The sequence below is a fragment of the Marmota marmota genome, unplaced genomic scaffold (assembly GCF_001458135.2).
Source record: "Marmota marmota marmota unplaced genomic scaffold, marMar, whole genome shotgun sequence".
Lineage (NCBI taxonomy): Eukaryota > Metazoa > Chordata > Mammalia > Rodentia > Sciuridae > Marmota > Marmota marmota.
Window position 1 is genome coordinate 10,945,467 of NW_026000119.1, and position 12,307 is coordinate 10,957,773.

A 12,307-nucleotide genomic window follows, 5' to 3' on the forward strand; every position below is an offset into this window, starting at 1 on the left:
TCTAACTCACATAAGTGAGATACCATTATTATTTAAAATAGTAACCCATATATATTGATAAGTACTTTGATCATGAATTCATATCAACCTCAGGTTTAAACTAAGAATAAATCCTAAGAGAAAAATAACTAACATGTTAAGGTGAAACATAAGCTCTTAATGGGCATTTAGCTACTCCAAAGGAATTGGGAATTTGGGCTCAAATAATTACAACTTATAGTTCTTAGAACCCACTAATTTGGTCATTCTGATGTTTTTAATGATTTAGAGATTTACTTCTCATTGCTGTTGTATGAGAGATAGTATCCTGATAACTTTTCATGTATTATTTCTAATCTTCAAAACAAGTATTTTACAGATGAAGAAACAAATGTTCAGAAACATTAAATAATTCACTCAGGTTTACCTAGCATCTCAGTGGTAGAACTGGAACTCAGATCTTTATGAAGCAAAAGAGCTTTGAACATGCAAATATGCAGACATACATAGAGTTAAGCATATGATCTCATTTGCATACAAAGTAATAATTTTGAAAATTCATAATCATTTGATATTAATAGCAAAATGTTAGGATTAGTGATTTAAAAGATGGTTTCTGAACAATTCCATCATTAGAAGACAGTAAGGCTTTATTAGGGCTGAATCATGCCTGGTAATCCTCATTTTTCAATTTAGTCAATAGCTGATAGATAGAGGAATGGTAGAGTTATTCAGATAGGCAATAAGAAGTCAAAAACCATTAACCTATTTATGAATACTGAGCTGGATGATAATGCAATGAGTGAACTTCATCTAAAGGGTATTGATTAATGGACTGATGTTCATAGGTCAATCTTTTTTGACTTATCAATCTACAAGTATAAGAACATGAAGGATAACTCGGCTGTTACTGTGAAGCTGAAATAAAGGTGATATGTGAGATGAATAAATATAAATAATTTCAAAAAACTGGAATAATGAGCAGAACCTAATGAGATTAAAAAAAAACAAGCTAAAAGGGAAACCCTCAAATACTAATCAGAAGACATAGAGCTTTATGATTTTGGGTGAAGAGACTAGAGAATCATTGATAAATGAAGCAACCTTCTAAATAGGATGATAGGGTGCATGAAGGCAATGCAGTATCTGGAGGAAGAAGCTCACGGCCCCAATATCCATAGTGAGGGACTCTGAAGAACAGAACACATGCTACTAGGAGTTACCATGGTGTGAGTTCCTCAAAAGCATGTATACAATCACAGGATCAATAGTTGAACAAACCAGAAAGCTTAATCCTGGAGAAGACTTCAGAGAGATTGGATGTCTGCCTGCAGACATCCAAAGGGCTGGATTGGAAGAGACATAGAAAAGGAATTTGGCATCAGTGGGTTTGGAGGGTGGAACTAGGAGAAAGAGTCACAGAGGTAAGTCTTTGGCTTGATAGAAGGAAGAACTCCGTAACTTAGCCACAGAAAAATAAACTAGTTCCAAAATATCCATCTTTTAACCTAGCCTCTTCCTCAATCAGAGGCAGGATGATGGCCATTCAGAAGGGATGGTGCAGGGGAAATTTTAACATTCAATGGAAGTTTGACCATATGGCTACTAAGATCCGATCTTAACCAGAGATGATAAAATATTCTAAAAATAAAACTATGCTTATTAAAATATGTAGGATTCTGAACAAAGGAAAAGTATAATTAGGGTAAAAAAGAACAAACTAAGAACATAAAAATTCTAAAATAAGTAAGAAACACTAATTTGTTATGTGACTGCAAACAGGTTTTCTAAACTCTTCCGTTTATTTATCTGACCTATTTCCCAAACTTACCGATGCATCTGAAAACTCATATCTTGGAAGGTGGGTTAGTGGATCTTGGCCAACTGTAATTTCTTTCTTTCTTTTTCTTTTTTTAAATTTTCTTGGCAGTTCTAATGTTTAGGCAGTTTCTATAATTCTAGATTTACTTATAGGGAAGGCCTATTTTGCTTAAGAAATATGTGTGCATAGGTAATGCTTGAAAAAGTTTAATAATTCTAATCAACCTGTTAATATTTTAGGCCACTGCAGTTTAGTATTTAAACATCATTCCATGCAGGAAACAAATTCAACCTCAGTACTCTAAGCTCTACTGGCTTAGAATACAAGAGTTTAAAATATGTCTTCTCTCATTTTGCAATGTTTAATGTAATATATAGATTATTCTAGCATCTTAGCATTTCTTTCTTAGATAACATGTTTTATAAAATAATCTCATAATCACTTACATGAGGAATCTAACATGGCCAAATTCATGAATAGAATTAAGGGGGTAGAGTAATGAGTCAAAGACATAAAAACCAAACAAGTCCTTTCAAAAACCCCTCAAAAAAATTAAGAAATAAAGTCAGTAGAATGCTGCAAACCAAAAGCTAAGTAATGGTTAGCAGAAGCATTTGAAGGATAAAGGGGCTTTCTGCCAAATGCAACCAACAGAGGGAAGTTTGGGGGATATTTTTGAGATGATGGAAATGTTCTAAAATTGAATTTGAGGGTTGCACAACTCTGTACATTTATAAAAAGAAATACATGCATTTGATATTTAAATGGATGAGTTAAATTATACTTCAATAAAGCTTTGTAACTTATACTTCAATAAAGCTTTTTTCTTAAAAAAAATAAAGTATCATGAGTTTCTTTAAAAACAAAAAAAGGACTAAAATCATTTTTAAAAGCATGAGACATTTCTTCCTAAACAAATATTTTAAAACTAAACTTCAGAAACTTAGTGTGAAAAAACCAAGAAGATGATGTTTTTCATACATACAGAGGTTTTAGCTTAAAAAAAACTTCATTTCTTTCTTAAATTTCCACTTGGGTAGGTAAAGTCTTAGGAAATATAAAAAGAAGACATTCCCCGGTAAAACTTGTTAGAAGCTTACTAGTCCTAGTAAAAACAGCTTAGATCATAAAAGTTTCTAGCAGCTTGGGGCATAAAAGTTTAAGATAGCATCTCTTGCTTTGCAATTTTTAATGTAATATATAGATTATTCGAGTTTTTAGCTTTTATTTCTAGGATGTTTTATACAACAATCTCATGTTTCTTACATGAGAAATCTAAAATAGCTGAAAGCATGGAAACAGAATTATGGTAGTGGGGAGAGTGGGAGGGGCCTGCACAAGTTTCCTTGGGTTAAAGTGAAGCAATTATTGAAGATTTGGAAAAAATAAAGAATTGGTATGAAACACTGACACAGCATATCCAAATCCAAAAGAAGGGACTTTTAAATGTATATCAAAATAATACCAGGTAACATTATTTGCGTTTCCTGAAAGTTAAAATTGGAAAGTCATTCTTCTGAAACAGAAGACTTCATATTCACTGATCTCATAATAGTGATGATACTATATTCATTGCTATGAAATCTAATGTTAAAACCATTTAACTTGGGTTCTTCAGGTTTGGCAAGTGACTCCATGCTTCTCATTAAAAACAAACAAAAAAAAGACCACAACTGACAATGAACTGGCCAGTCAGATATGCTGATTTTTAATCTGTGCTTTCTAGAGGATAGAAAAGAGTTTACCCAATTCTAAATCAGTATTGAAAACAAAGCAAATGAGAACTCTTGGCTCGAGCCAACATGCTTCCAGTGCCTACATACTTCTTTTTAATTAATTTTGACAGGTCAAACATTTTCAAAACTTTTCCATTAGTGGAAGCTAAGAGACTACTTACAGATGCACAAGACTATGAGAAAAAGGAGGTATGTGACCAGTTCCCGTAAAACACTTTTAAGGTATTTCTCTCGGTTAGTGTTGCTTTCCTCCATGAGTCTTGTTCCCCAGAGACCTTTAAAATAATAATGGAAAAAAAGAAGATGTCATTTTATTTAAGAAATGTTATGAATGACAAAAGGGAAAAACATGAAATAAATAGTATAATCTGTACGGGGAGTTCTCATTTATAAATATGAACACTTTAGCAATCTCTGAATGTGATTAGGAAGCTGGGTTTAGCAGGAGTAGCTTTTATTTCAGATCTTCTCCTGTTCTCCTGAATGTGCAAAACATGAGGCAACAATTCAATCATCTTCTCAACTCCCAAGACCATTAGCAAATATTTCAGTAAAAATTTAAGACAGGAAACGAGGGCAATTTCAAAGAGGAGATTAAGCAATTGTGCACAACTCACAGCTCTTTCTATTTCAGAAAAAAATACAACCTGGTATCTGACTACTAAACCCAGCTAAGTAGATAAAGGACTACATTGCTAATGACTTTTAAGGTCACCCCAGTGAAAAGAATTTCTGGTTGGTACATCAATTCAAGTTGGAAACACCCATCAAGCATCTAACGCGCTGGCAGAAAAGCTACTCTGTGCTCATCTTTGTCCTTTAAGAAACTCCATGGTGCCTGATTAGCTTAGCCGATTTTTAAAATGCCAATTAACATATGCTTTTTAAATTAAAAGCAACAGTTCATCCCCTACCCGCCCCACTGAAGAAAAAGTAAAATCAGCAATTATGTTCTACATTTTAGCAGATGGAAAAAGTGTTGGGATGGCTACGTAAAGATGACATAACCCTCCATGAGCTTGCTGGAGAGAGTTACCACAGTTTTGGATTCTGCCAGCAGACAGACATGGTGGCCATCCAAACCCCTGTTAATGAACAGTGTGGTCAAGTCACATTACTAGTTTCTTGGAAGAACCTTAATGTTTTCCAGAAAAGACAAACTTCTCAATCCTTTCTGATGAATTAGGTTGGTTGTTAATAATCCTTACATGTCCCCTCATGCTTTTATTCTACAGACCTTACCTCCTTCAATAATTGAAATTCACATGGCACTTAAACTACAATCAAGCCATTCAGAACAGAGGGAAATTTTGTATAGAATCTTTCACTGTGAAGAAATGACTTCATCATTAGTATTATCTTAGGATAATATATTAGTTGTACTCTTAAATTTGAGTATATGCTTTCCTTTCCTTTCCTTTATTTCTCCCCAATTTCCTTTAGGAAAATCAGCATCTGAATTGAAAGACACTGTGTTACACATCACAGGTTTTACCACTATGAAAATGGAGCATAACTTATGACCAGGTTTGCTTCTGCCAAGATCTGGTAGTCGTCAAAAATTACTCACTCAAAAGAAATGCAGCAAGCAGAATGTTTGTTCATTGAAACTCTATCATATTAAAGAATTATTACAAATTTAAATGACATGGAAAATTACAACTTGGAATAACAGAAGCAGCCAAGGATTAAGCTCAGTAGTCCCGGATACAACCACACCATTTCTTTTGGTAGACTTCTTTTGGAGCCCCAGTCTAAAATAGTCATGTGAGTAAAGACTGTAGTCTCCTTGGCATCAGGAAGGGCTGTTACCTTGCCCTACTTGGTCAGGGATTTCATTCTTTCCCATGGTTGACAGATAACCACATGTAAACAATAGGAATCATTCTTAATATTCACAGATGGTGTTGTTGGCCTTTAAATGGAAAAAAAAACAGATTTCTATCAAATTTTATTCAAGCTAAATTTGCAATAACCTATGGCAATTTAATTCTGGCCCTTAAATGAGGCATTTCTAAGAAAGAAACAAGTCCCCTTACTTATATTTTTATATGATCAATTATTAAGTGTTTTTTACTTTTTCTAAACTATTCTACCTACCTCCTCAAATATTTATGGGTTTTAACATTTTCATTCCATTTTCTCACTCAGTGTGTGTTTGTGTGTGTGTGTGTGTGTGTGTGTGTGTGTGTACATACATATAGGATCTACTTTACATTCTGATGGGTGAGAAGTGACTACATCCACAAATAGGTAAAATAATTGTCCTGCAGTCAACTATTTTTCTTGTTTAATATCACTGATAAAGTAAGAACAGTTAAGTATGTAACTCTTATCCAAAATAGGGGAACTTGAATTGTACATTCCATAGGTGGCTTAGACTTCTATGGCCCAAAAGATTTTTCTTTTCTTTCTCTAGAAACCTAGTTTTCTTGTCTGGGTTAATTGCATCAAGTCAGAAATAGGCCCTCCTCTTAGCCCTCACATGGAGCTGTTCCACAGTCCTGACAACCTCTTTCTTCCATCCTCATGTGTCTGGTTGTGGCCTTAGTCACCTCTCCCCATCAGCCTGCTCCTGACCTGGGGTTCAGAACCATCCACCTCACCCCATCCTCTCTGTCTTCCAACTGCCTACTGGAAAAAGTTCCAATTCCATAAAGTTAGCTGCAGGTTTGCTTGGTCCTGCTCCCTCGATGGTTCCCTCCCTGAATTTCCACCTCATACTTTCAAAATGTAGCTCAAATTTGACCCACTCTGGAAGTCTCTGACCTCCTCAGGCAGAACTAGCCCCCTCTTCTTTGGGTTCTTCTATCCCTTGGACCTATTATCACCTCTACTACCCCTACTCAACTCTGAGTAGGGGTAGTAGAGGTGATAAAAAGTTTAAAAAGTTGGGTCCTGGTGCTATTTTTTCTGTATCCCTAAGACCTACCATAAAAGGGATTCTCAAAATATGACCATTGATTGCATGAATTCTGTTACTAGCATAACCTTAACAATCTCCAAAGAGGAGCAAACTGCCCTCAAAAGAATCCCCCCAGGTAATGAAAATACAAACCCTCATTTGTTCAAAATCATGGTGCAAACAAAAGAGGAAAAGGAAGCGATAAAGTCTGAGTTAAAAATAAGGGAAAGTAACAGTAGCCAAAGGGTGGGGGGGTGGTTGGAGGAGAACCATGTTTACTAACTAAGGAAAGGATAAACAAAACATGGTATAGACATACAATGGGACACAATTCATTCATTACAAGGAATGAAGTGCCGCTACATGGATGTACCTTGAGAACATTATGCTAAGTGAAATAAGCCAATGCAAAAGGACAAATATTGTTTGATTTCACTTATTATATTAGATAGATATGGATTGAGAATTTCATAGAGGCAGAAAATAGAATAGAGGCTATCAGAATTTGGGGTAAGCAGGAATAGGGAGTCAGTGTTAAATGAATACAAGGGTTCTGTGGGATGATGACAAAGTTCTGGAAATAATAAAAGTAAAGTACATTCATTATGTTATGAATTTACTTAAATGCCACAGAATTATGCATTCAAAAATGGTTAAAACAGCAGCTGTAGTTGTGGCTCAGTGGCAAAGGGCTTGCCTAGCATGTGTGAGGTACTGCGTTCGATTCTCAGCACTGCATATAAATAAAAAATAAAGATCCATTAGCAACTACAAATACAAAAATAAAATAAAATGCCTTAAAAATGGTTAAAACAATATTTTTCTGTTATATATGCCATTTTTTTAAAGAAAGGCAGGCTCTCTTACTCTCTAGATCAAGAATTTGGATATGCAAATTTATCTGGAATATTCTAATGAATTCACATTTGTAAGGAGAATGGATGGCTGAAGTTATGTTCGGGCATTCCAAGGATATACTATAGTGGATAATAACACCTTTGGGGTCCAATGCTTGGAATTAAATCCTGATTCAAGCATTTAATAGTTGTGACACTGGGCAAGTGATCTAACCTCATCCGTAAAATGGTGGTGATGATAGTACTTGCCTCACAGGGTTGTCCTGAGGATAAAATCAAAGTATGTACATAATAAAGAGTTCAACACAGTACCTGGAACACAGTGAAGAATGGATTATTATTATTCAATTTATCAACTTTCAGCAAGGCTTCTCAACCTCTACGCTCTTGACATTTGGGGCAGGAGATAATGCACTGTGGTAGGAGCGGGGGACCATATGTGCATTGTAGAATGTTTAGTAGAATCTTTGCCCTCTACCCAGAGATACCAGGAGTGCCCCTCACAAACACACACCTCACACCCTGATTTAAAAAAAAACAAAAATTGTACTGGGAACCTGCCAAAGACCCCTGAAGGACAAAACTGCCCTTGAACCCAGGCTGAAGGTTGAAGGCTTCCAATTTAGAACAATGCACTGCTGTTGATGAAATAAGACTGAATTCTGAAGCCTTAAGAAAATTAGATGAATTCTCATGAAATGCAACAAAGAATAGTGGGTTCCATGTTTATTGTTCTGGTTTAGTACCATCAACTACAGCCAAGTTCAGATCTTTTTTAAGTCTTAATCACTGTGAATATTCTCCCCTAAAGATATCAAAAGGAAAGGCAGGGAAAATCAAGAGTACAGCACAGTACACATAAGAGTACAGCAAAGTCACTATCAAATACAAAAAGCAGACCAATTTCAATATCAGGGTCTGATTCCTTTAGAAGAGTACACCTAATATTTCACTTGAGCCCTAGCACCAATATAGCAGAGACTGCTAGCTGTCTAACCAAATCCATTTCTTCCCTCTAGACAAGTGGCTATTATCATACTTCCCAACCTCTTTTGCTGGTATCCTTTGCTATGTGATTATGAACTTTGCCAATGGAGCGTAAGTGGGGGTTATGGGGACCATTTCCAGGATGAAGCCTTTAAGTCAACAGCAGTGACAAGCCATCTTTATGCTCTTGTCACAAGAACCTGGATATCCAGCTTTGGTCATGGATATCATGACAGGGCCCTGGCAAAGCCACATGAAAGAAGGAGCCTATGTCCCCGAATAACCCCATGGAGGAGAGCTGCCACTAACCTGGACACCCTCCTTAGAATGTAATGAGGATAAGAAATCAACTTTAGTTCTTCAGGCCACCAAATGGGAAAAAAAGGTGTTTATTCCTTATAGTAACTTAGCTCACCCTGACCAATGTGACTAGTTGAACATTCCTAATGCAAAAATTTGAAATTCAAAATGTTCCAAAATCTGAAATCCTTTGAGCACCACCTTGATCCCTCAAATGGAAAACTCTACTCCTGAATTCATTTGATATATCATAGTTAAAATGCAAGTGCACTAACATATTGTATAAAATTACTTACAGACTATGCATATAAGGTATATATGGAACATATATGTCATCTTTAGTCTTGGGTTCCTGCCCCAAGATATCTCATTGTATATGTAAAGATTTCAAAATCTGAAAAAAAAAATCCAGAATCTAAAATACTTCTTGGTCCAAGTATTTCAGATAAGAAATATTTAACATATATTTTGTAATTTCTTAGGAACCAAAATAGCCCAAGAATACATATTTAAAATAACAAGAAAAAACTGACTTTAGCAAGTTAATACAATCATAAATCATTCGACTTTAGAAATCCAGACTATATGATAACTCAAAGAGAGTGCCACATTTTACCTTTATACTAAGAAAAGTTTTAAAATATATAAATAAAGAGTAAAGAAGATTGTTGGGAATCTCTCTTAGTCTGGGGCACTGCCTGTATCTTCCAGCCATCCTTTGCTGCCCCTGGTCCACATTTTCAGCGCCTTCACCCTGGCTACTTCCTACTCAGTCTCCTCGCTTGGTGTCTCCCTTTTCAAGTTCTCCTGAAATACAAGTTCTCCTGCTCTCCAAGCTGCTGACTCCTAGCTCTTATCAGCATGTTCTGCTCCTACTCAGAAATCTTCAGTTGCTTCTTAATATTTAGGAAGACATTCTCAATCCTTGTTTAGATACAATGTATCCCACAACCAGCTCTCAGCACTTCTTCGCTCACCATGTTCTACTAGAAAGACAGATCTATCTACTGTCCAAGGAGCAGGAAGGACCATTTGCTGTCCATCTCAGATTCATGTCATTAAACAACAACCAAGTATGCTGAAGCTTGTTTAAAGTCAAAAAGGCGGGAGAACTCCAGACAATCTCCTGACCACTCCAAGCTCCAGTAATTTCTCCTACCTTTAAAAATCAAAAAGTTACTTTCTTCTGATCCTGGGGCACTGCTTACATATTACAAAAAAGATTTCCATCATCCGTATCCTGAGAGGGGAAAATAATGGAATCCATTTATGGTTGTTAATTTTGCATTTCTTGGTTCTCTCCATAAGAAAATGGTGATGTACCACTCTGGTTTATTTCCTTTCCTAGCTGCTAGCACATGATTAACTACATACTAGGTGATATTTATCAAGTTGTTTATCTAGTAAGCAACAAGAATGCCAACTATATCTCTCCCTAACAGAAATAAAACAAAATTTAAAACATTTTCTATAATTAATAATTATGCTTGAGTCTCCTCTCCTATAAGTTAGACCCCTGATGGATTTTTTTCCTTCTTATATTTATCAATTAAATATAACTGATATTACCAAGGAAACAGATGAACAGATTCACAGGGCCTACCACTGGGAAGGGGTGCACAGCCTCCATGTCCTTTCCAGGAACACCACACTCTAGAAGTCCCATGTGTTCAGCTATGTGGAAGTTCCCACTGAAATGGTTTGACTAGTATTCACTGTAATAGCCCTCAAATTTTTCTTCAAAAGAAATAAATGTGTATATATCCTCAAATAAAAATACATATTTCATTTTATTATATTCCATTATTGAGTTTAGTGAAAGGTTGTTTTATTAAATAATCTGAGTTTTAAAAGATCACGTGACTTATTAGTATTTATTAACTTAAACTTCTCTCTCACTTCACTGACTTTTTAAAATCACATTTTACATAGTATAAAATAATATCTAATTAATTTTGATATAATTTTGATCCTTAAAAACTACTAGTGCTTTACTAACATGCTCATTTAGGTTATCAAAAACTATCTTTTGTTCTCCATCATATCCTTAACCAAATACCCTCAATCAAATATCCTGAATCAAATAAACTAGTATAAGCACACACATAAAAGAAACACAATTTATAATATTTATAAAGCACTCACAATATGGCAAAGGCTTCCTTCCCATTTTGGATATCTCATTTAATTCTTCCAACAAATCAAGAAGTACTATGATTATCTCTTTTCTTTTTTAACAGATGCAAAATTTAAGAGTCAAAGAGGTCAAACTTGTTCAAGGTTACATAGCCAACAAGTAGCAGAACTGGGACTCCAATGTAGGCCTGACCTGTCTTAATTACACTGCTATAACAATATCTGTAGAGTTTTTGTGAACCATTTCCAAAATTGACAGGGAAATGTAGGGAGGGTTTCCAAAAAACTGAGAATGGAAACTTGTAAAGATGGATATTAAAATAATTTGGTGGTAAGAGTCAATGCAACACTTTTCCAAGGATGCGTCTTACAAAAATTTATAAAACAGGATCTCACTTGCTACTATAAAAATCTGTGTCCTCTTAGTAGGCACCAGATAATTTGAAAACTCCTCTCCTGCCTTTTGAGTGCACCCAAGTCAGACACATTTATCAAGTGGCATCTGAAGATTTCATCATTTTGTTGGAATTCCAAGGAACATTGTTATTTAAAAACACTTTTTTTTTAAGCAATGTAATCTGTTCTTTGCAACTGTTTTAGAAAAATGACTAGAACTAGAAATGGCCCAAACATCTACTATCATAGACATTATTTTTATTCTATTTATGGTGTTCTCAACAACTCCTCCCCAAATTGTGATACACACATCATCAAAACAACATCGATGACAACCTAATGACACCCCTCCCATAATTTGGATAACACTGTGTTGTTTTCTTTCCAGAACGGAATGGGGGAATAATGGAACATCAACGCCGGAGGAACAGCAGGCAAGGGAGCTAGTTTATTTTGTTCTGGATTTTGTGACATTAAGAAAACATGAAATTGCAACCATCATCAGTTATACTGGAATCTTCATTTCCCCCCCCCCCCCAACGAAAACCCAATTTGTCTTTCACTTGTTCTCACTTGTTTAGGATATGTCTCATGCGGACATATCCTAAAGAGGGAGGAACCCAATAAATTCTGACCAACACCGGCTCAGTGGAATTGCACGAAGGGTACCGGAAATACAGCAGAATTAGCAGAGGTGGGGAAGGCGCTTCCAAAGGAGGCGGGGACCTAGAGGGGAACGCTAGGTGGAGGCCTGGACAGCTATCCGCCGAGGGCGAGAGCTCCGGCCGCTAGTGGCAACTCTGGTTTGTGCATCAGCCACTGCGGGTCGCGGTCTTACCTCGCAGCCCTCGAAAAAGCCTCTCAGCCCAGGCCACGCGGGGCGGCTGCCCGTCCAGGGGGAGGTGGCGATGCAGTGGGTCCCCGCCGCCGACCGGGCTAGGGCACGGCGGACCCTGGTCCTCTCGTCTGCGCCGCCTCCCGTTCGGGTGGCCAGATCCGTGGTAGCTACTCAGCCCCCGGCCGCGGGCGCCCACAGAGCTCACAGTGGAAGAGACTGCTGACCTCCGGCTGCCCGGGCGCCACTCCACGTCCATCTCCACCACCATTCCCCCTTCTTCCCCTTCCACCTCCTCTTCGTCGTCGTCTTCCTCAGCCTCGAAGCCCGGGTTATCGCGGCTCCACGCCTGCC

General features: G+C 36.9%; 1 protein-coding gene across 2 annotated transcripts in view; it reads right to left on the bottom strand.

Annotated features, from left to right (window-relative positions):
* The window catches only part of Pkd2 (polycystin 2, transient receptor potential cation channel), an 82,249-nt gene that overhangs the window by 39,672 nt on the left and 30,270 nt on the right, over positions 1-12,307 (bottom strand). For both annotated transcript variants that reach the window (XM_015499140.2, XM_048784849.1), the window contains exons 3-4: positions 11,957-12,307; positions 3,699-3,812 (exon numbers count right to left, since the gene is read on the bottom strand). In XM_015499140.2, the coding sequence (XP_015354626.1) occupies positions 3,699-3,812; positions 11,957-12,224 (382 nt within the window). In that variant the 5' untranslated portion in view covers positions 12,225-12,307. The remainder of the gene's footprint in view (positions 1-3,698; positions 3,813-11,956) is intronic.